General features: G+C 41.9%; 1 protein-coding gene across 1 annotated transcript in view; it reads left to right on the forward strand.

The window, feature by feature from the left end:
* The window catches only part of plxdc1 (plexin domain containing 1), a gene marked incomplete at its 3' end in the record, with an annotated part of 112,107 nt that extends 87,904 nt beyond the window's left edge, over positions 1-24,203 (forward strand). The window contains exons 7-14 of the mRNA XM_084159306.1: positions 21,428-21,527; positions 21,682-21,777; positions 21,909-21,990; positions 22,188-22,248; positions 22,365-22,491; positions 22,936-22,971; positions 23,524-23,681; positions 24,078-24,203. Of these exons, the coding sequence (XP_084015432.1) occupies positions 21,428-21,527; positions 21,682-21,777; positions 21,909-21,990; positions 22,188-22,248; positions 22,365-22,491; positions 22,936-22,971; positions 23,524-23,681; positions 24,078-24,203 (786 nt within the window). The remainder of the gene's footprint in view (positions 1-21,427; positions 21,528-21,681; positions 21,778-21,908; positions 21,991-22,187; positions 22,249-22,364; positions 22,492-22,935; positions 22,972-23,523; positions 23,682-24,077) is intronic.
* Between the last annotated feature and the right edge of the window lie 918 nt (positions 24,204-25,121).

The raw sequence follows: 25,121 nt of genomic DNA on the forward strand, positions 1-25,121 counted from the left end.
ACACAAATAAAACATATATCATTTTATAACAAATGTGTGATTCTGAAACACATCAGTGCACTGTTGAATTGGCGCCTTTTCCTAGACCATGTTGCTATGTGCATAATAGCAAAGTTAGCCAGCATATTGGTGTTGAGAATGATGCGGCGGCGGCAGCAGCGGCGTTAGGAGACGAGAAAACAGCCCTTGCCTTAAGTGTCTAAGAAAAGTGAGGAGAGAGGAAACCTCAACTTAATTAGGTCTATAATCAATAGCCTAACTGTTAAACGTGAGAATGCTATTCATTGAATACAGCTCAGCGTTCAACACCATAGTGCCCTCAAAGCTCATCACTAAGCTAAGGATCCTGGGACTAAACACCTCCCTCTGCAACTGGATCCTGGACTTCCTGATGGGCCGCCCCCAGGTGGTAAGGGTAGGTAACAACACATCTGCCACGCTGATCCTCAACACGGGGGCCCCTCAGGGGTGCGTGCTCAGTCCCCTCCTGTACTCACTGTTCACCCATGATTGCATGGCCAGGCACGACTCCAACACCATCATTAAGTTTGCCGACGACACAACAGTGGTAGGCCTGATCACTGACAACGATGAGACAGCCTATAGGGAGGAGGTCAGAGACCTGTCCGTGTGGTGCCAGGATAACAACCTCTCCCTCAACGTGATCAAGACAAAGGAGATGATTGTGGACTACAGGGGGGAAAAAAGGACTGAGCACGCCCCCATTCTCATCGACGGGGTTGTAGTGGAACAGGTTGAGAGCTTCAAGTTCCTTGGTGTCCACATCACCAACGAACTATCATGGTCCAAACACACCAAGACAGTCGTGAAGAGGGCACGACAAAGCCTATTCCCCCTCAGGAGATTGAAAAGATTTGGCATGGGTCCTCAGATCCTCAAAAAGTTATACAGCTGCACCATCGAGAGCATCCTGACTGGTTGCGTCACCGCCTGGTTTGGCAACTGCTCGGCCTCCGACCGCAAGGCACTACAGAGGGTAGTGCGTACGGCCTAGTACATCACTGGGACCAAGCTTCCTGCCATCCAGGACCTCTATACCAGGCGGTGTCAGAGGAAGGCCCTCAAAATTGTCAAAGACTCCAGCCACCCTAGTCATAGACTGTTCTCTCTGCTACCGCACGGCAAGCGGTACCGGAGTGCCAAGTCTAGCTCCAAAAGGCTTCTCAACAGATTCTACCCCCAAGCCATAAGACTCCTGAACAGCTAATCATGGCCCATCCCCCTCTTTTACGCTGCTGCTACTCTGTTTATTAGTTATGCATAGTCACTTTAACTCTACCCACATGTACATATTACCTCAATTACCTCAACTAGCCAGTGCCCCCGCACATTGACTCTGCACCGATATAGCCTCGCTTCTGTTATTTTATTTGACTGCTACTCTTTAGGTATTTGCTTTTATTTTTTTTACTTAACATGTTTTTTTGATTTTTTTAAAGAAAAAATGCATTATTGGTTAAGGGCTTGTAAGTAAGCATTCCACTGTAAAGTCTACACCTGTTGTATTCGGCGCATGTGGCAAATAAAATGTGATTTGATTTGATTTGAAATGTGCCTGGCTTTATAAATAAAAAAACATGCAAAGCTGTCATTAAGGCATTCATCTCAAATACAAAATATATTTTAATTTGTTTAACACCTTTTTGGTTACTACATGATTCCATATGTGTTATTTCATAGTTGTGATGTCTTCACTATTATTCTACAATGAATGAAAAAATAGTAAAAATAAAGAAAAACCTTGAATGAGTAGGTGTGTCCAAACTTTTGACTGGTACTGTAGATCTACAGAAATAAGACAGATCCTGCTTCTGTTGCCTGTTTGAGTGTTTGTTTAATAGCCCACTGATTCCGTGAGCACCAAGCCTCATGCAACACAACATATAAACAATTTCACAAATTTGGCTGTTTTTAATCTTTGCTATGCTGTAATAAAGGCTTTACACTTTTATTTTTTATTTTTAGGCCAGCCTCTCTGGTATTATTTATAATTGATTTAGTGTTGTTTACACGGTTCCAAATCGTCCAAAAAATTATATTAATAATAATAATAATAATAACCCTCCTTTTTCCTTGATCTCCTTGTATTGTTATTATTACTATTATTATGATCATCATTATAATGTCATTATCATTAGTAGGTTTAGTATAACAGCCTTGTAAAACCACCATCGAGCTTTAGGCCCAAGAGCGCATCATGTTTAGTCTTAATAATGTAGCTTACTAAGGCCTATATTTCATTACTTATATAGGCTACTGTTTCAATCAATAATTAATTTATTCATGTCATCGCACAGCAAATGAGTCATTCATGATTCAAGCATTTTAGTTTTAAAATAAAATAACAAAGCGACCATTGAATAATTAGCGTAAACAATAAATAGGCCTAAACCGTTCCATTTCGGAAATTACATTCACAAATGAATGCGACTGTTCTTAGTCTTTGCTGTAATAAAGGCTTTACAAAAAAACATTACACAGACTTTCTGGTACGCTTGTAATTTATTTAGTGTTGTTTTACATTGTTCCAAACAGTCAGAAAAATTATATTGTAGTCTAACAGCACCTGTTTGGCACACATAATATGCACGAAGCGCTTACTCCTTACCTTCTTTTTCTTGATCTCCAGTATTTTCCACAACTAGTCAAATTTATTCCACACATCTGACATCCCCTTTACCTCATGAGTAAACATTTCCCCGTTTCAAGTATATTTGTCACGTCCTCTGCATCCATTTTGCTGTCACGTGTGTTACGTGGTTCAGAGTTTGTTATAACCAATTTATTGATGTGATTATGATATGCTATAGGTCAGGCCCTATTGGTCACGTAAAGAGAGCAAGGGTTGAGGGAATAGGGAATGTTTTTACTTAACAAATTAGGGATGTCGGTAACATAACTTTTCAGTCAGAAATGGCTGTAATTATGTTGCAGCTTGATACACACTTGATGTTCTGTGGTGGTCACTGCAGCAGGGAGGAGAGAGAGACAACAGGTGCTAGTCACACAGTCACTCACTGTCTTTTTTTTAAAACACAGTGCAGCAAGTCTGAACCAGGCTCGGCACAATCAAATCAATTGCGGTCAGACTCCCTCTTGTCATTTGTGTGTCTTAATTATTTAATCAAACAGTTCGCTTAAAGCATCAGACAAGCTCAGTGCATATATAGCTGATTTGATTAAAACACATAGGATGTGTCTATAAATGGAAAAATACACGTTTCAAGATTTTGACCAATCGATTGGTCGAAAGAACAGACGACTCTTGGTCGACCAAGATTTGTTCGTGCCGGGGACAGCCCTAAATGCCATAAAAACAAACACTTGTTCTTCCCTGTCAAAGGTGAATCTTCATCACTGCCTGCGGGTTGCCCTGACGTCCTCTGTGCCAAACATTTCTGTTCCTTCCCAATCTAAAAAGTGCAATTTGTCCCATTAGAAGGGAAACACTTGTGTGTGTTTCATATGTTGAAAAGAAAAAGTGTAAGACAGGAAAGAATGAAATTAATAGATACAGTGGGGAGAACAAGTATTTGATACACTGCCGATTTTGCAGGTTTTCCTACTTACATAGCATGTAGAGGTCTGTAACTTTTATCATAGGTACACTTCAACTGTGAGAGACGGAATCTAAAACAAAAATCCAGAAAATCACATTGTATGATTTTTAAGTAATTCATTTGCATTTTATTGCATGACATAAGTATTTGATCACCTACCAACCAGTAAGAATTCCGGCTCTCACAGACCTGTTAGTTTTTATTTAAGAAGCCCTCCTGTTCTCCACTCATTACCTGTATTAACTGCACCTGTTTGAACTCGTTACCTGTATAAAAGACACCTGTCCACACACTCAATCAAACAGACTCCAACCTCTCCACAATGGCCAAGACCAGAGAGCTGTGTAAGCACATCAGGGATAAAAATTGTAGACCTGCACAAGGCTGGGATGGGCTACAGGACAATAGGCAAGCAGCTTGGTGAGAAGGCAACAACTGTTGGCGCAATTATTAGAAAATGGAAGAAGTTCAAGATGATGGTCAATCACCCTCGGTCTGGGGCTCCATGCAAGATCTCACCTCGTGGGGCATCAATGATCATGAGGAAGGTGAGGGATCAGCCCAGAACTACACAGCAGGACCTGGTCAATGACCTGAAGAGAGCTGGGACCACAGTCTCAAAGAAAACCATTAGTAACACACTACGCCGTCATGGATTAAAATCCTGCAGCGCACGCAAGGTCCCTCTGCTCAAGCCAGCGCATGTCCAGGCCCGTCTGAAGTTTGCCAATGACCATCTGGATGATCCAGAGGAGGAATGGGAGAAGGTCATGTGGTCTGATGAGAATAGAGCTTTTTGGTCTATACTCCACTCTCCATGTTTGGAAGAAGAAGAAGGATGAGTACAACCCCAAGAACACCATCCCAACCGTGAAGCATGGAGGTGGAAACATCATTCTTTGGGGATGCTTTTCTGCAAAGGGGACAGGACGACTGCACCGTATTGAGGGGAGGATGGATGGGGCCATGTATCGCGAGATCTTGGCCAACAACCTCCTTCCCTCAGTAAGAGCATTGAAGATGGGTCGTGGCTGGGTCTTCTATCATGACAACGACACGAAACACACAGCAAGAAGCATCTCAAGGTCCTGGAGTGGCCTAGCCAGTCTCCAGACCTGAACCCAATAGAAAATCTTTGGAGGGAGCTGAAAGTCTGTATTGCCCAGCGACAGCCCCGAAACCTGAAGGATCTGGAGAAGGTCTGTATGGAGGAGTGGGCCAAAATCCCTGCTGCAGTGTGTGCAAACCTGGTCAAGACCTACAGGAAACGTATGATCTCTGTAATTGTAAACAAAGGTTTCTGTACCAAATATTAAGTTCTGCTTTTCTGATGTATCAAATACTTATGTCATGCAATAAAATGCTAATGAATTACTTAAAAATCATACAATGTGATTTTCTGGATTTTTGTTTTAGATTCCGTCTCTCACAGTTGAAGTGTACCTATGATAAAAGTTACAGACCTCTACATGCTTTGTAAGTAGGAAAACCTGCAAAATTGGCAGTGTATCAAATACCTGTTTTCCCCACTGTATATAACAGAATGTAATGCTGTTCAACTGAGATATGCAATGCATAAAATATTTTCTATGTAGAAAAAATCAACAAAAAATTTATTATAAAAAAAGAATTATAAGGAAATTTAAAGTTTAAAAGAATGTGATACTGGTTAAATGAGATGCCATGTTTAAAAGCTTTCCTATGTGTACATTTTTTTTTATAAATGAAGAGAGTGAAAATAATGAAATTGTAAAGAAATCACAACAAAATATTAAGCTATGTATGTACAATAGACAGGAAAGTAGAAATGAATGAATGTGTTGCAGGTCAACTGTGATATAAGTACAGTGTTCCATTATTTAAAAAAGTTAATGCACTGAATTACTCTTGATGTACTGAATTATTCTTGATGAACTGAATTACTGTTAAAGCACTTAAAATCAACTTTTAGCAACATGTCATTTGAATAAAGCTGCTTCATAAGATTATAATTGTTATTTGTGCATAGTTTTTTACAACAGTCTTAGGAAGCGTAAAGCCATGTATACTGTATAATGTCTGGTCCCCCTGTAAATAGCCTTTTTCAAATCTGGCGCCCGTAAGAATTTACTATAGTTGAATAGCCCTGATCTACTTCATATCGCTCAGTCTACCTTTAAGTTGATTTGGGCATTCAATTGATGGGACATGGCAACTCAATAGATGATAGTTAGCCTGCAGGAATGAGGCGTTCACGCACTGTCAGAGTTATGGGAAGTTCAGAGTTCCGCCTGGGAAGTTTTACTTGAACAACCCTTTAAGTCATAATTAAAATTGTTACCAGAGTTGCTGTGTTGTGGCATATCATCACTAACCTTTCACCTTTTCAACCAAAAGATGACAAGAAATCCTTTTCTTGACAGTTACAAATGTGGATAATGTAACTAGTTATACCATATTGTCAATGTTAAGGAAGCAAGCCAACTTCATTATTAGCAATGTTAGCTAGCTTTTTGGTTGAAGAATTGTTCCGACTTCAAAAGCAATTGAACACAATCCTTATTGGGAAGTTTCCCACTTCAGACAACCATGTCAATGTCCCATAAACACTTCTAAGATAAGGTCAATATAGGACCCTATAAAATCTTCGATGCGGAAAATGCGGATGGAATTGCGGAATCCAGACATTAAAATGGAATTAAACAATATTCAAAAATGTATTGAACTTAGTAGAACATTTATTACATGTATTGAACATACTAGAAAAGTGTTTAAATTGCACTCGTTTCTCATAATTCATTAAAGGAATGCATCAGTGATTCGTATTTCCTGCAACGTTCTGAAGAAGTAACAACATGGGAATGCCAGCGTTTGTGTTGTGTAGCCAGTTAGCATGCCAAAACAGTAATTTCTAAAGGCTTTCCCAAAAAACCTTCCAATTATATGTTGACTGCAAAGTAGGTCTACCTGGCAGAGTGATATCTGATGATTTGTATCAATCGGGTGGGCATTTGTTTTGCTAACTCTGCCATCACATGTGTAGTACAGACCACTGAGGTATAACATAACTGGTGACTGCATCCTAGATGACCGACAGTTGTTTTCAACATAATCTACTCATGTTCGCATACGCCGATTCATGGACCGTCTATATCCGGGTTGCATCTGGTTTACATGGCCCAACTTCACATGTGCACTAGCACAGGGAGCAGCGACGACGTCATCACGTCATCCAAAAACATGGTAGACATTGGATGAATATAACATTTTCATATCTTCGGCTGTGAATGATAGACAAAGAAAATGGGCCGCAGCGACAATTATTTGAATGATTCAATGGATGTTTTGTGCACAAAGGTCATGATGTCTTTTTTTGAATTTTCTAATCTTTCTCTATGTGGCCATCTATGGAAATTGTATTTCTGGGCCGGCGTCAGATAAACCGCAGTATTGAAACAAGACTGTAGGAGCAGTCGATACTATGCTTCTACTGGAACCCTGGCGCCTTGTTACAGACCAGTGGCGAACCCTGGGTATTGGACCTACAGTGCCTTGCAAAAGTATTCATCCCCCTTGTCGTTTTTCCTATTTTGTTGCTTTACAACGTGTAATTTAAATGGATTTTTATTTGGATTTCAAGTAATGGACATACACAAAATAGTCCAAATTGGTGAAGTGAAATGAAAAAAATAACTTGTTTCAACAAATTCGGAACAATAAATAACGGAAAAGTGGTGCGTGCATATGTGTTCACCCCCTTTGCTATGAAGCCCCTAAATAAGATCTGGTGCAACCAATTACCCTCAGAAGTCACATAATTAGGTAGATTGCACACAGGTGGACTTTATTTAAGTGTCACATGATCTGTCACATGATCTCAGTATATATACACCTGCTCTGAAAGGCCCCAGAGTCTGCAACACCACTAAGCAAGGGGCACCACCAAGCAAGTGGCACCATGAAGACCAAGGAGCTCTCCAAACAAGTCAGGGACAAAGTTGTGGAGAAGTACAGATCAGGGTTGGGTTATAAAAAAAATATCAGAAACTTTGAACATCCCACGGAGCACCATTAAATCCATTATTAAAAAATGGAAAGAATATGGCACCACAACAAACCTGCCAAGAGAGGGCCACCCACCAAAACTCACGGACCAGGCAAGGAGGGCATTCATCAGAGAGACAACAAAGAGACCAAAGATAACCCTGAAGGAGCTGCAAAGCTCCACAGCGGAGATTGGGGTATCTGTCCATAGGACCACTTTAAGCCATACACTCCACAGAGCTGGGCTTTACGGAAGAGTGGCCAGAAAAAAGCAATTGCTTAAAGAAGAAAATAAGCAAACACTTTTGGTGTTCGCCAAAAGGCATGTGGGAGACTCCCCAAACATATGGAATAAGGTATTCTGGTCAGATGAGACAAAAATTGAGCTTTTTGGCCATCAAGGAAAACGCTATGTCTGGCGCAAACCCAACACCTCTCATCACCCCGAGAACACCATCCCCACAGTGAAGCATGTGGTGGCAGCTAAATGGAATGATGGATGGCGCTAAATACAGGGAAATTCTTGAGGGAAACCTGTTTCAGTCTTCCAGAGATTTCAGACTGGGATGGAGGTTCACCTTCCAGCAGGACAATGACTCTAAGCATACTGCTAAAGCAACACTCGAGTGGTTTAAGGGGAAACGTTTAAATGTCTTGGAATGGCGTAGTCAAACCCCAGACCTCAATCCAATTGAGAATCTGTGGTATGACTTAAAGATTGCTGTACACCAGCGGAACCCATCCAACTTGAAGGAGCTGGAGCAGTTTTGCCTTGAAGAATGGCCAAAAATCCCAGTGGCTAGTTGTGCCAAGCTTATAGAGACATACCCCAAGAGACTGGCGGCTGTAATTGCTGCAAAAGGTGGCTCTACAAAGTGTTGACTTCGAGGGGGTGAATAGTTATGCACGCTCAAGTTTTCTGTTTTTTTTTTCTTATTTCTTGTTTGTTTCACAATAAAAACTATTTTGCATCTTCAAATTGGTAGGCATGTTGTGTAAATCAAATGATACAAACCCCCCAATGAATGAATACTTTCGCAAGCCACTGTAGTCACGTGGTCAAGACAAAGACCCTCTGAGAGTGACCACAGTGTCTCAGTCCATCCTGTCTTTTACTATCTTTCAAGGGCACAGCTGTGTGGAGATATGAGGTGAACACATAGACTAGGGTCAGTCTGTTATATCTGGTGTTATATTCTCCTGTCTTATCCGGTGTCCTGTGTGAATTTAAGTATGCTCCCTCCCCGCCCGGAGGACCTGAGCCCTAGGACCATGCCTCAGGACTACCTGGCCTGATGACTCCTTGCTGTCCCCAGTCCACCTGGTCGTGATGCTGCTCCAGTTTCAACTCCTCTGCCTGCAGCTATGGAACCCTGACTTGTTCACCGGACGTGCTACCTTGTCCCAGACCTGCTGTTTTCAACTCTCTCTCTCTACCGCACCTGCTATTTCAACCTCTAAATGCCCGGCTATGAAAAGCCAAGTGACATTTACTCCTGATGTACTGACCTGTTGCAACCTCTACAACCACTGTGGTTATTATTTGACCCTGCTGGTCATCTATGAACGTTTGAACATCTTGGAGAAAAATCTGGCCTTAATGGCCATGTACTGTTGTAATCTCCACCCGCCAGAGCCAGAAGGGGACTGACCACCCCTCAGAGCTTGGTTCCTCTCTAGGTTTCTTCCTAGGTTTCTGCCTTTCTAGGGAGTTTTTCCTAGCCACCATGCTTCTAAATCTGCATTGCTTGTGTTTGGGGTTTTAGGCTGGGTTTCTGTATAGCACTTTGTGACATCTGCTGATGTAAAAAGGGCTTTATAAATCAATTTGATTGATTCATTGATTGATTGAACAGAGGCTGGCTTGGACAGAGAGGAGTAACAGAACTAATGTTATCACTTGTTTGTGCGCTATGACCCGATACACATAGCCACAAGAAAACAAGGTAGCTCATGATGCCCTGATCTGCCAGGGAGGGGTGGAACCAGCCATGACTAAGCATTTTTAGGTCCTCTATATAAGACGTCAGCATTTCCTTTATTGTTGGGCTCTCAACGATCACCTACGGGTGGTCATTGACCAGCTCCATTATTGCAATAATTAATAAATATCAAATAAAGATTGTCTCTCCTTATTAGTTAGAATTTCCACGACAATGCGCGGGGGTCCGGAAAGTTGTCCGGCCCTAATGCCTCGGGAAGACATCTCTCAAGAAATGCAACTGCGTCACCATCTTCCACTTTTCGGGTAGATTAACCAGTCTCAAATTAGACCTCCTGTAGTGGTTCTCGAGCAAGCTTAGTTTTGAAGTATCGTCCGCCAGCTGTTTTTCCAACTGTTCAGTCGTTGTTTTGACAGTGACGACAGTATCTTCCACCATACTAATGCATTCCTCTGCTTCGTCCAAGCACGTGAAGTAGGCTAGAAGGTTACGTTTAACCTCACTAATCCCTGTCAGGACACCATTGAGTTTGGTGGAAAAGTCTGCCCTCATGGCAGAGATTGGCGAACACCAAACATGTTTGCTTATTTTTTTCTTTAAGCAATGGCTTTTTTCTGGCCACTCCGTAAAGCCCAGCTCTGTGGAGTGTACGGCTTAAAGTGGTCCAATGGACAGATAAGCCAATTTCCGCTGTGGAGCTTTGCAGCTCCTTCAGGGTTATCTTTGGTCTCTTTGTTGCCTCTCTGATTAATGCCATCCTTGCCTGGTCCGTGAGTTTTGGTGGGCGGCCCTCTCTTGGCAGGTTTGTTGTGGTGCCATATTCTTTCCATTTTTTAATAATGGATTCAATGGTGCTCGTGGGATGTTCAAAGTTTCTGATATTTTTTTTATAACCCAACCCTGATCTGTACTTCTCCACAACTTTGTCCCTGACCTGTTTGGAGAGCTCCTTGGTCTACATGGTGCCGCTTGCTTGGTGGTGCCCCTTGCTTAGTGGTGTTGCAGACTCTGGGGCCTTTCAGAACAGGTGTATATATACTGAGATCATGTGACAGATCATGTGACACTTAGATTGCACACAGGTGGGCTTTATTTAACTAATTATGTGACTTCTGAAGGTAATTGGTTGCACCAGATCTTATTTAGGGGCTTCATAGCAAAGGGGGTGAAAACATATGCACGCACCACTTTTCCTTTATTTATTTTTCAGAATTATATTTAACAAGTAATTTTTTTTATTTCACTTCACCAATTTGGACTATTTTGTGTATATCCATTACATGAAATCCAAATAAAATGTAATGCAACAAAATAGGAAAAACACCAAGGGGGATGAATACTTTTGCAAGGCACTGTACATTTACAGGCTGTATAACAGATACACTAAATATATACAGGGATTTACACAGGGAATTATAGGGATATCAAAAATATAGAGCACTTATTTTAAAAGATTTTGTATTGTGTTACTTATGGAGTGCATTCTTTATAGTATATATTCCAGAGTAAATAACATGCATAAAACTATTATGTTATAAGTTACTGTAAAATACAATGATCTTTACCTATTCTACTCACATTATGGTAAGAATGTTATATTTCTACACTGTATTAGACAATACATTATGCCTTGCAATATATACTTTTAAAATAGAAATGTTGGCATATATATTGCAAATATACATTTCTCTCTTTGAAGAGTGTGTGATATGAGGCTTGTAGAAGCTTGGTGAACAGAGAGAGGGTAAAACCCTGAGACACTGGATGTCTTAAAACGCTATCCTTGACAGGGCTGGCTCCAAAAGCACTACAGAAATGCACTAAAGGCAAAATTAGCTTCACAGACAAATGCCTAGCATTTTCTGGAGTATACATCTACACATACACTGGCTATACTGTGTAGGCCTGTGTAACTTAACTGTATAGAGGTACAGAAGTTCCATACTGGAACTGTACAGAAAGTTTTCAAAAAAGTGTGAAACAGTGGACATTTCTTATTGTCAGAAATATGGCATACTGTATGTGCAAGGCATAAAAATGCATTGTATAATTAATTTCTACATTAATTTTCCAGCCCAAAAAAAAAAACAGTCTTATTTTCATGGGGCCAAATTGAAAGAACTACAGTATATTAGTACATTTCATATCTACAGGGCACAAGGAGGGCAAAGCATAACATTTATAAATGTCCCACTAGAGGAAAAGTTTAAATTCTTGAGAGACCGGTTTCTGACCAAGAAGTGAATCACTCAGTGCACCATACTGTTTACAATCACTACAGACAGGCTGTATATTCTAAATAATTCTAAATCACTACATCACTATACTGAACCACTATGCAGACAAATCACAGCAACACGGTGATTGACTCACACAGGTAAACCAAAATAACTTCACAATACCTTGTCAGGTCTGGTTCAGAGGAATGTGGTCTAGACTATTCCAGAGTCCTGGTTCTTCACTGGGTCTCTCTTTCTAGTCTCTTCCTTACTGCAGACTGCCTGGTGAGGGATGGTGAGGGTGTTTGACAGCTCCCCAGGTTGGGTGGTGGTTGTGCAATGCTAACCCCAAGCAGGGGGGCCAGCAGTGAAAACCTATCCCCCTCCGAGCTGGCCTGAGCTGGGGGCAAGGCAAAGTGCTGATGCCTGAGCTCTGGAGGATTCCCGTAATCCGAGGTCAAGATTTGGGGGGCAAAGGGAGGGGATGAGGGGATGGAGGAGGGACGGGTGGAGGGTAAGTGATAAACAGGGGCGGAGGTTAATAATAATAATACACTACCGGTCAAAAGTTGTCGAACACCTACTAATTCAAGGGTTTTTCTTTATTTTTACTATTTTCTACATTGTAGAATAATAGTGAAGACATCAAAACTATGAAATATCACATATGGAATCATGTAGTAACCAAAAAAGTGTTAAACAAATCAAAATATATTTTATATTTGAGATTCTTCAAATAGCCACCCTTTGCCTTGATGACAGCTTTGTACACTCTTGTCATTCTCTCAACCAGCTTCACCTGGAATGCTTTTCCAACAGTCTTGAAGGAGTTCCCACATATGCTGAGCACTTGTTGGCTGCTTTTCCTTCACTCTGCGGTCCGACTCATCCCAAACCATCTCAATTTGGTTGAGGTTGGGGGATTGTGGAGGCCAGGTCATCTGATGCAGCACTCCATCACTCTCCTTCTTGGTAAAATAGCCCTTACACAGCCTGGAGATGTGTTGAGTCATTGTCCTGTTGAAAAACAAATGATAGTCCCACTAAGCCCAAACCAGATGGGATGGCGTATCGCTGCAGAATGCTGTGGTAGCCATGCTGGTTAAGTGTGCCTTGAATTTACATGTAATTCCATTACATGAAATCCAAATAAAAATCTGTTTAAATTACAGGTTGTAATGCAACAAAATAGGAAAAATTCCAAGGGGGATGAATACTTTTGCAAGGCACTGTAAGTTGAACAGAGGTAGACTGGAAAAATACCAGGTCCTTCTTACAAGACCTTCAAACAGACAGTGGAAATTTACAGATTTAAGGCTCATACAGCGCATGTGCATAACAAAGTTTAGCATTAAGAACTATTAAAGTAATTAATCATTAAATTGTTTCTGCTATACAAGCTTAAATAGGTTATACAGGATTTTTTCCTCACAGCATTGAAAGAGCCCATCGGCTTCCGGCTCCTACAGGCCCGAGAAACCACCTCTCTCCTCGAGTTCTTATCATGAAGTTTCTCAACTTTCAAGACAAAGTCAGAGTGATGCGGAAAGCCAGGGCCAAGGGCAAGGTGATGTACAGGGACTGAGAGATCATGTTCTTCCTTGACCTATCCGTGGACCTGCACGGAAAAAGAAAAGGCTACGACAGGGTCAAACGCCAGCTCAGGTCGATCAACATTGCCTATGGAATAGCCTTCCCAGCTAAACTACGTCTGACTTACAATGGACGGTCACACAGGTTTGAATCTCCCTCTCAAGCCGAGGCGTTCATCCGTGGCATACAACGTGAATCTTCATCCTAGTCATGTAAAGACCTTTAAATAGGTCAACATTCACAAGGCCGCAGGGCCAAACGGATTACCAAGACATGTACTCAGAGCATGCGCGGACCAACTGGCAAGTGTCTTCACTGACATTTTCAACCTCTCCCTGACCGAGTCTGTAATACCTACATGTTTCAAGCAGACCACCATAGTCTCTGTGCCCAAGAAAGCGAAGGTAACCTGCCTAAATTACTACCGCCCCGTAGCACTCACGTCGGTAGCCATGAAGTGCTTTGAAAGGCTGGTCATGGCTCACATCAACACCATCATCCCGGAAACCCAAGACCCACTCCAATTCGCATACCACCCCAACAGTTCCACAGATGACGCAATCTCAATCGCACTCCACACTGCCCTTTCCCACCTGGACAAATGGAACACCTATGTGACAATGCTGTTCATTGACTACAGCTCAGCGTTCAACACCATAATGACCACAAACCTCATCACTAAGCTAAGGACCCTGGGACTAAACACCTCCCTCTGCAACTGGATCCTGGACTTCCTGACGGGCCGCACCCAGGTGGTAAGGGTAGGCAACAACACATCTCCCACGCTGATCCTCAACACGGGGGCCCCTCAGGGGTGCGTGCTTAGTCCCCTCTTGTATTCCCTGTTCACCCACGACTGCGTGGCCAAGCATGACTCCAACACCATCATTAAGTTTGCTTACGACACAACGGTGGTAGGCCTGATCACCGACAATGATGAGACAGCCTATAGGGAGGAGGTCAGAGACCTGGCAGTGTGGTGCCAGTACCACAACCTCTCCCTCAACGTGAGCAAGACAAAGGAGATGATCGTGGACTACAGGAAAAGGGGTGCCGAACACGCCCCCATTCACATCGACGGGGCTGTAGTGGAGCGGGTCGAGAGTTTCAAGTTGGTGTCCACATCACCAACAAACTGTCATGGTCCAAACACACCAAGAAAGTCGTGAAGAGGCCACGACAACGCCTTTTCCCCCTCAGGAGACTGAAAAGATTTGGCATGGGTCCCCAGATCCTCAAAAGGTTCTACAGCTGTACCATCGAGAGCATCCTGACCGGTTGCATCGCCAACTGGTATGGCAACTGCTCGGCATACAGAGGGTAGTGCGTACAGCCCAGTATATCACTGGGGCCAAGCTTCCTACCATCCAGGACCTATATACTAGGTGGTGTCCAGTCACCCAAGTCATAGACTGTTCTCTCTGCTGAACAATTCATCAAATGGCCACCCGGACTATTTACATTGACATTGTTTTTACACTGCTGCTACTCGCTGTTTATTATCTATGCATAGGTCTGCACCTGTTGTATTCGCTGCATGTGACAAATAACATTTTATTTGATGATGATAATCCCAAATTCTTTGAGAATGTATTTATATTGATAGTCTTCCTTCCTGGGACAGTGTAGAGACGTTGGATGGACACTGAATGAAGAGAGATTTCTTTGAAGAATACCCATTTCTTTCCAGAATTCGAATGGCAGGGGATTTTAATTGCACTCTTGATCCTCATCTAGATCGCTCCTCTGGTTTAGACACTTCCCACTCCCAGATTAGAAAGAAATTACAGCATTTCATTAAGGACTTAAATCTATGTGAACCTTGGAGGACTCGAGTAAAAGGGATTATTCATGTTACTCGCCGACAATTAAATCAAAACAAATGTCATTTCTCACATGCGCCGAATACAACAGGTGTAGACCTTACAGTGAAATGCTTACTTACAAGCCCTTAACCAACAATGCAGTTTTAAGAAAGAATACCAAAAACAATTTCACAAAAAAAGACGAAATAATACAAAATAAAAGTAAAAATTATTAAAGAGCAGCAGTAAAAATAACAATATCACACTTTACAACTCTGAATCTCCTGAGAACTTAACTAATCAGACATCATTTTTGGATGGTCTTGATTTTCCCTCTATTTCAGAAGACACAAAATTGGATCTGGAAAAGGAATTGGATGGTGTTGAAATATCTGATGCTATTTTCAATATGAAGGGAGGTAAAGTGGCAGGTCCAGATGGGCTCCCAATAGATATTTATAAGATATTTAAGGACAAACTTCTAGGTCCACTATTTGACATGTATGCTAAATCCTTTCAGCAAGGTTGTTTCCCCGCTCTCTAAGGAGTGCTTTAATCACTCTTATTCTGAAGCCTGATAAATCCCCAACAAAATGTGAAAGTTACAGACCGATTTCTCTTCTGAACTCCGACTCAAAAATTATTGCTAAAGCCAGGAGATTGGATAGAGTGCTCCCATATCTAATACATGAAGACCAAAATGGCTTCGTGAAAAAAATGTGTGTACTAAACATAGTGCACATGTGTGAAGGGTCCCCTGATACTGCCCTACTCTCACTTGATGCAGAGGAGGCATTCGACAGAGTTGAGTGGTCTTATTTATTTGAAGTGCTTAAGAGATTTGGGTTTGGGAACTACTTCTGTAAATGGATTAAGATATTATATACCGACCCCACTGCAGAAGTTGCCACTAACAACTTGATTTCACAAGCTTTTAAGCTTTTTCAGGGCACGAGACAAGAATGTCCGGCCAGTCCAGGACTCTTTCTTTTAGATATAGAACCCTTTGCCATTGCAGTAAGGGCCCACTCGTCAATTAGTGAAATTAAAACATCAGATTTTGAACATCGAGTGGCCCTGTATGCTGATGATACCCTCTTATTCCTCACAGATCAAAAGATTTCTATCTCTTCCCTCTCCAATTTAATTAATAACTTTGGTCAGTTTTCTGGGTTGAAAGTTAATAAAACCAAATCTTCCATCCTTTTCCTCAACAAGCAAGAGAGACTGAATCCAGTTGTACAGCACAAGGTTTCACATATCTTGGTATTAAAATCACACCAGAAATTAGCTCTTTGAGTTCTGCAAATTATTAATTTATGGTAACGAATGTAACAGAATCCATCAACAGATGGACATCATTGCCTATATCCATAATTGGTAGAATAAATATCATTAAGATCAATATTCTGCCCAAATTTCTTTATCTCTTTCCACCACCTTTATTTTCCTCAAAGATCAGAAAGATACTCTCAGATTTTATCTGGAGCAACAGAAAACCAAGGCTTAGACTTTCTCTTCTTTATTTACCCTATGACAGAGGGGGGTTACGTATTACTGGGCTTCAATGTTTTGGTTCTCCAAGAAACCATCCTTACCCTGGCTGCAGACTGAAATGCTGTCCACTAAAGGCTTAACTTTGGATGGATATTTGTACTCAACTCCCTTTAAGAAACTAAAGAAGAATACTACTAATCCCTTTGTTAAAACCACCCTAACTGTATGGCACGAAGTACAGCAATATCTGGGTGGATCCCCTGTGTTATCCAGTTTTACACCAATTTGGGGCAATTACAATTTCACACCTGGTAACAATGACTTGGAGTTTAAAGAATGGGCAAGAAAAGGTATTGTTAAAGTAATAGACTTATACCATGAAAAAGGGCTCATGTCGTTTGAAGAACTAAAGGGAAGATTTAACTTACCACAAAAGCATTTTTTCAAATACTTTCAATTGAGAAGCTTAATTTTTTTCCAGTCTAAAACAATCTGCCCTACAACCTCCTTTGACCACCTTAGAAATGCTCTCTGTTAATATGTGTTATGGGAGAGGTCAAATTACATCATTATATGGGAAAATGGTAGCTACTCATGAAGACAACTCTGAGAGTAAGAGACTTCAGTGGATACAAGATATGCAGGAAGATATTTCAGCAGAGGACTGGGGTATGATATGCTCTAGAGATCAGATACAGACAATAAACAGCCGTCTGAGATTGATGCAATACAATTGGATAATGAAAACATATAGCACTAGTCAAAAGTTTTAGAACACCTACTAATTCAAGGGTTTTTCTTTATTTTTACTATTTTCTACATTGTAGAATAATAGTGAAGACATCAAAAACTATGAAATAACACATATGGAATCATGTAGTAACCAAAAAAGTGTTAAACAAATCAAAATATATTTTATATGTGAGTTTCTTCATATAGCCACCCCTTGCTTTGATGACACTCTTGGCATTCTCTCAACCAGCTTCACCTGGAATGCTTTTTCAACAGTCTTGAAGGAGTTCCCACATATGCTGAGCACTTGTTGGCTGCTTTTCCTTCACTCTGCGGTCCGACTCATCCCAAACCATCTCAATTTGTTTGAGGTCGGGGGATTGTGGAGGCAAGGTGGATATATGAAGAATCTCAAATATAAAATATATTTTGATTTGTTTAACACTTTTTTACTTAGTACATGATTCCATATGTGTTATTTCATAGTTTTGATGTCTTCACTATTATTCTACAATGTAGAAAACAGTTAAAATAAAGAAAAACTCTTGAATGAGTAGGTGTTCTAAAACTTTTGACCGGTAGTGTACGTTTTTTCAACAAAAGGTTATGGTCAATAATATCAAAGGTTGCACTGAAATCTATCAGTACAGCACCCACAATCTTCTTATTATCAATTTCTTTCAACCAATCATCAGTCACTTGTGTCAGTGCAGTACATGTTGAGCGCTCTTCTCTATAAGCATCCTGAAAGTCTGTTGTAAATTTGTTTACAGAGAAATAACATTGTATTTGGTCAAACACAATGTTTTCCAACAGTTTGCTAAGCAGCAAGCTTATACAGTGGCTTGCGAAAGTATTCACCCCCATTGGCATTTTCCCTATTTTGTTGCCTTACAACCTGGAATTAAAATGGATTTTTTGGGGGTTTGTATCATTTGATTTACACAACATGCCTACCACTTTGAAGATGAAAAATAGTTTTTATTGTGAAACAAACAAGAAATAAGACAAAAAAACTAAACGTGCATAACTATTCACCCCCCCCCAGTTTACCTGTTTGCTTATGGCCCTGCCTACACCTGACTAGTTGTTGTTGTTTTTTTTCAATTTTATTTGGAATGGCAAGCCAGACAAAAATAAACAGGCCTATTTATATAATGAATATTAATTTGGAGGGCAGAAATTATTAAATATTAAAGCATTAGACCTCTCACTAAAGGCTTCAGTCATACATAAACTATACTTAAATCCGAACTGGTTCTCTAGCAGATTAGTAAGAATAGCTCACCTCGTGTTCAAGAATGGCCTTTTCCCCTTTATTCAGATTACAACCTCTCACTTTCAGTTATTTGAAAATGAAATAATCTCCAAAATATTAAATTTTTTGTAGTTGAATCTGTGCTTGAAATTCAATACGTGACTGAGGGACCTTACAGATGTTGTATGTATGGGGGACAGAGGAAGGGCTAGTCATTCAAAAATCATGTCAACCCCTATTATCTAATTTATTATGCTGTTTGTTAAGCAACATTTTACTGAATACTTATGCAATCACTATATTTTAGTGATCTAATTTTTATTTAAAAAAAAAAAAACATCTTCTACTAGCCTGTTGACAAAAAAGATTAATCAATTTTAATTCCACTTTGTAACACAATAAAATGTGAAGAAATCCAAGGGGTCTGAATACTAATCCCCGAGCCGACTAGGTGAAAAATCTGTTGATGTGCCCTTAAGCAAGGCACCCTAATTGCTCATGTAAGTCGCTCTGGATAAGAGCGTCTGCTAAATGACTAAAATGTAAAATGTAAAATGTACAAGACAGGTTGCGGGAGAATGCTCACGAATGGATTTAGAATTTGGGAATATTGATAAGGGGCAGTTGGGACGTCAAGTGCGCATCGTCTCAATGCTCATTTTGGCCAAAACACATGCAGACTTGAGTGATCACTGTCGAATACATCAGCAAGTGGCCACTCGATAAAGGGTTTGGGGGCTAAGTGTTCGGTTTGAGATTCAGCCATGCTTTCAAAGGTGCTATCCAACACCTGACACCAATGTAGGGGTACCCTGACTGGGACTCAAACCCTGGTCCCTGTGACCGTTATACCAAAAGGCGAAAATGTTTTTGTGAGGTCGCTTGGTGTAAACGCAAGGTGTTGTACTGAGGTTGTTCAGTATTTTGTACAATGGGTTGAACTTTATTTTATTTTATTTTTTTCGCTTGCTCATCTCACTTAAAAAAATATTAAGTCTGTTAAACAGTTAATAAAATGTGTATGGCCTTGTCCTCTTATCCAAACATTGAAATAGATGGGCACAGTGCGGCAGAAAGGCTAGCTGTAGCCATAGATAGCTGGCCTCTTTTAAAAACTCAGCAAAAAAAGAAACGTCCTCTCACTGTCAACTGCGTTTATTTTAAGCAAACTTAACATCTGTAAATATTTGTATGAACATAAGACTCAACAACTGAGACATAAACTAAAGAAGTTCCACAGTGACTAACAGAAATTGAATAATTTGTCCCTGAACAAAAGAGGGGTCAAAATCAAAAGTAACAGTCAGTATCTGGTGTGGCCACCAGCTGCATTAAGTACTGCAGTGCATCTCCTCCTCATGGACTGCACCAGATTTGCCAGTTCTTGCTGTGAGATGTTACCCCACTCTTCCACCAAGGCACCTGCAAGTTCCCTGACATTTCTGGGGGGAATGGCTCTAGCCCTCACCCTCCGATCCAACAGGTCCCAGATGTGCTCAATGGGATTGAGATCCAGACTCTTCGCTGGCCATGGCAGAACACTGACATTCCTGTCTTGCAGGAAATCATGCACAGAACGAGCAGTTTGGCTGGTGGCATTGCCATGCTGGAGGGTCATGTCAGGATGAGCCTGCAGGAAGGGTAACACATGAGGGAGGAGGATGTCTTCCCTGTAACGCACAGCGTTGAGATTGCCTGCAATGACAACAAGCTCAGTCCGATGATGCTGTGACACACAGCCCCAGACCCTGACGGACCCTCCACCTCCAAATCGATCCCACTCCAGAGTACAGGCCTCGGTGTAAAACGCGAATCCGACCATCACCCCTGGTGAGACAAAACCGCGACTCGTCAGTGAAGAGCTGTCTGGTCCTGTCTGGTCCAGCGACGATGGGTTTGTGCCCATAGGCGACGTTGTTGCCGGTGATGTCTGGTGAGGACCTGCCTTACAACAGGCCTACAATCCCTCAGTCCAGCCTCTCTCAGCCTATTGCGGACAGTCTGAGCACTGATGGCGGGATTGTGCGTTCCTGGTGTAACTCGGGCAGTTGTTGTTGCCATCCTGTACCTGTCCCGCAGGTGTGATGTTCGGATGTACCGATCCTGTGCAGATGTTGTTACATGTGGTCTGCCACTGCGAGGACGATCAGCTGTCCATCCTGTCTCCCTGTACCGCTGTCTTAGGCGTCACACAGTACGGACATTGCAATTTATTGCGCTGGCCACATCTGCAGTCCTCATGCCTCCTTGCAGCATGCCTAAGGCACGTTCACGCAGATGAGCTGGGACCCTGGGCATCTTTCTTTTGGTGTTTTTCAGAGTCAGTAGAAAGGCCTATTTATTGTCCTAAGTTTTCATAACTGTGACCTTAATTGCCTACTGTCTATAAGCTGTTAGTGTCTTAATGACCGTTCCACAGGTGCATGTTCATCAATTGTTTATGGTTCATTGAACAAGCATGGGAAACAGTGTTTAAACCCTTTACAATGAAGATCTGTGAAGTTATTTGGATTTTTACGAATTATCTTTGAAAGACAGGGTCCTGAAAAAGGGACGTTTCTTTTTTTGCTGAGTTTAGATATAAAATAATACTCACTCGGAGACGTAGAACACTCACGACAACAGGTTAGGATTTTCGACCATGTTATTGATCACTGTAGGCGCACCCTAGCTCAAAATGGGAATATCTCGACCGGTCTCCCAAAGCCAACTTAACTGTAAAAAAGCAAAAGCCAACTCTCCAGTCTTTGATTCCCTCCTTCTCCTCCTCCTTTAGGTTCCTTTGCCAGTGGAGAAGATCAACTCCACTGAACACCCAGTGAAGGTGGGCCTGTCTGACGCATTCATGGCCCTCCTCCCCTCTCCACAGTCCTCAGGTCAGTCACAACAAGATTACACTCACTCCTGACATCCAATATCCTTCCCTCTCTACTGTACCCAGACAGGTTTTAGATCAGCATCATGTTATTTGTGTGAATGTCACAAGGTCAAGAATACTCGCCCTACTTCTACTTGATTTCCTTCCTATAGATGCAAGACGGCGGACCATCTATGAGTACCATAGAGTAGAGATTGACACCACTAAGATCATCAATCACTCTGCCTTTGAGTTCACTCCACTGCCCAGTGAGTATGCATTGTTCTCATAGACCCCTACTCAGCCAAACTTGTGACATCATGATGGCAGTTTCACGCTTTCCCCCTACTGAAAACAAGCCTGTAAAAGTTGTAATGGATCATTTGTCTGATTTTCCCAGCATGTCTCCAACACACCACCTGTGAACTCTGTCTCATATCCAACCAGACAAACGGCTGTGGTTGGTGCAACACACTGCAAAGGTGAGGTGTGTGTGATTGTTGTGTGTGTGTGCTTGCGAGTGTGCGTGATTGTGCGTGTGTATGTATACATGTGAGTGTTTGACTTAATGTCATGTATGAAGGACTAACGTGAGACGTAAAGATTGTTTATTAGCGTTGTATTGTGTATTATATTGCATAATTGTCCTCTCTCTCGGTCCTCTCCACATGTGTTTCAGATGCTCTGATGGAATTGATCGTCACAGACAGGAGTGGCTCGACTACAACTGTCCAGAAGAGGTGAGATGGCATTAGATCGTAGTGCCGAAAAAGCAGAAGATGACGTTGCAACAAATTACATCTAACAACCGTTACTCGCCCACTCCCGCCAATATTATTTTGTAACTTTCTTTCAGGCAAAAGAGGGCACCTGTGAGGACTACACCCAGGGAGGTCCTGAGGGCTCCATGGGGCCCTTCAACCAATCGACCCCAGAGCCCACGCCCTCCTCTGCAGTGCTCTCAGATATCCCCGTCACAGAGGGTGAGTCGGGGGCCGGAAGCACCACCCCTCTGCTGGGTCTGAGTTATAGTGGTGCCCAGGGTTGCTGGCCACTCACATACCAAATCAGCACACCCCCATTATCTTATTAAAGATAGTATGGTCCAGCCCAGATAAATGACCCAGTCCAATGTCAACGTAGGAAATCAATGTTGCCAGGTTGAGACATTTAACAATTTCCAGATTGAAATGTTTTTCTCCATATGTTTATAATTATAAGGAGACATTTCAAGTTCTGCTATGTAGCAGCAACCCAAATCCACCCTCAAATGATGGATAAATATAGTTAGATGCTAATCCATGCTTTCTGTGCTTGCTTTCTGTTGTCCAAGTTCTGTCTGTCTGTTTGTTTGTCTGTCTGTCTGTGTCCGTCTGTCTCTTCCCATCTTATGTGTCTGTACAACAATACTCTCTTTTTATCCACAGATGATACCAAACTTCTCATTCGTTACAATGGTGGTGGTGAGTTGGCTTGTAATTGGTTGGCTATGTGGGTGTTTTGCATAAGTCAGTGAGGCTGCCTGGTTGTGAGTAATGTTATCCTTAACCGGAGCCACTGACCTTAGACTTGACTGAGCCACTGAGAGGATAAACTCAGTTAAACATTTAGAAAAAAATATCCTGAATGCAACTATGAATAAAATATACCTTTTGGTGCGCTACCTATTAAAAGACAATATCCTGGCTGTTCCAAGCCTTTATTATCACCAACATTTCCAGGCACATTGGAATGCTGCTAGAGTCTTGAGTTCATAGTGTTGTACTGTAAGTCTTGTGTTGTTCTGTCTTTGTGATGTGCTTTTGTCCTATAACCGTCGCTAATGCGCAAGTGAAGCTGGCCAACTGTCTATACTATATGTATCCTGTTTTGGGCACTATGCCTTCTCCTTTAGCCATTTTACCAAGCGTAGCAGGGTAGACTAGGGCTAATTTAATTTGACATTAGCAATTCTTATTCACAATCATTCCAATGATTAGAATAATTAGCGTTACCTCGCTTTTCTTTTCTCTCAGACTTGCAAACAGGTCCTCCACACCAGGAACGGACAGAGCACACTGCGATTATTGCAGGTGTGGTGGCAGCCCTCATTCTGCTGGTAGCCCTAACCCTTTTGGCTGTCTACTATATCAACACACACCCCACTGTTGCTCCTCCATTCTACCTCATGCAGGTGAGACTGAGAGCAGGCCCTTACAGAATTAAATAAATTCCACTTGGATGCTCTGTTCTTATATAGAAATGTCTAGCACAGGGATGCATGACTCAATTTAAGCTATGATCAACAGCATGAAAATATAAATTAAATGCCACGGAGAAACGATAGGTAGCAGGACTTCGGCCCTTGAGGGCCAGATGTGCTGGGTCGTGTTCAGTAAGGCACACTGTTGCCTACCATTTTGCACTGAATCAAAAATCTGTGTTTGTATTGGACACATTCAGTTAGTACCTCCCCGTTTCACTCTGTTTCAAAATGGTTGTTCCCTACTGAACACAACCCTGGTCTAGGGCTGTACTGTACTCCTGGATTTGACTAATCCTGGTTGGTTAAAATGTCTGTTGTTCACAGCGACACACCAATAACTACTGGCCATCTATGAAGTTCCGCAACCAGAGCTGCCACTCCACCTATGCTGAGGTGGAGCTGGGGGGTCACGATAAGGAGGGTTTCATTGAGGCCGAACAGTGCTGCTAAGTAGGCTGGACTTCCGTGGCAAAGTCGGACAAGGGAGTGGGCGCCATTTTGGGGATTAAAAAAGGAACTGCTTGTAGAGAACAGTACTTTGTCCGTTTTTTCTGTGTCTCTCGCTCATCGCCTGTCCAACATGCAGCAGCTTTCTATGGCCCTGTTCGAATACTCTGATAATACATCCTTCCTCCTTCCTTGAGGTAAGCACAGATCTAACATTATTTGATAGGTGAGCAAGAAGTCCACTACATTGATTTCACCAATCATGTCATATCAGATCAGCGATAACTTCAAGGAAGAGAGGAAGGAGGACCTACAGTGCCTTCGGAAAGTATTCAGACCCCTTGAGTTTTTCCACATTTTGTTATGTTACAGCCTTATTCTAAAATGCTTAAAATTGTTTTTATCCCTCATCAATCTACACAAAATACCCCATAATGACAAAGCAAAAACAGTTTTTCTTTACATTTTTGCTAATTTATAAAAAAGAATAAACTGAAATATCACATTTACATAAGTACTCAGATTACAGCCTTGGGAGTCTTCTTGGGTATGTCGCTACAAGCTTGGCACACCTGTATTTGGGGAGTTTCTCCCATTGTTCTCTGCAGATCCTCTCAAGCTCTGTCAGGTTGGATGGGGAACGTCGTTGCACAGCTATTTTCAGGTTTCTCCAGAGATGTTCGATCGGGTTCAAGTCCGGGCTCTGGCTGGGCCACTCAAGGACATTCAGAGACACTCCTGCATTGTCTTGGCTGTGTGCTTAGGGTTGTTGTCCTGTTGGAAGGTGAACTGTTGCCCCAGTCTGAGGTCCTGAGTGCTATGGAGCAGGTTTTCATCAAAGATCTCTCTGTACTTTGCTCCGTACATCTTTCCCTCGATTCTGACTAGTCTCCCAGTCCCTGCCACTGAAAACCATCCCCA

This window comes from Coregonus lavaretus (genome assembly GCF_964263955.1).
Source record: "Coregonus lavaretus genome assembly, chromosome: 1".
NCBI classification, from domain to species: domain Eukaryota; kingdom Metazoa; phylum Chordata; class Actinopteri; order Salmoniformes; family Salmonidae; genus Coregonus; species Coregonus lavaretus.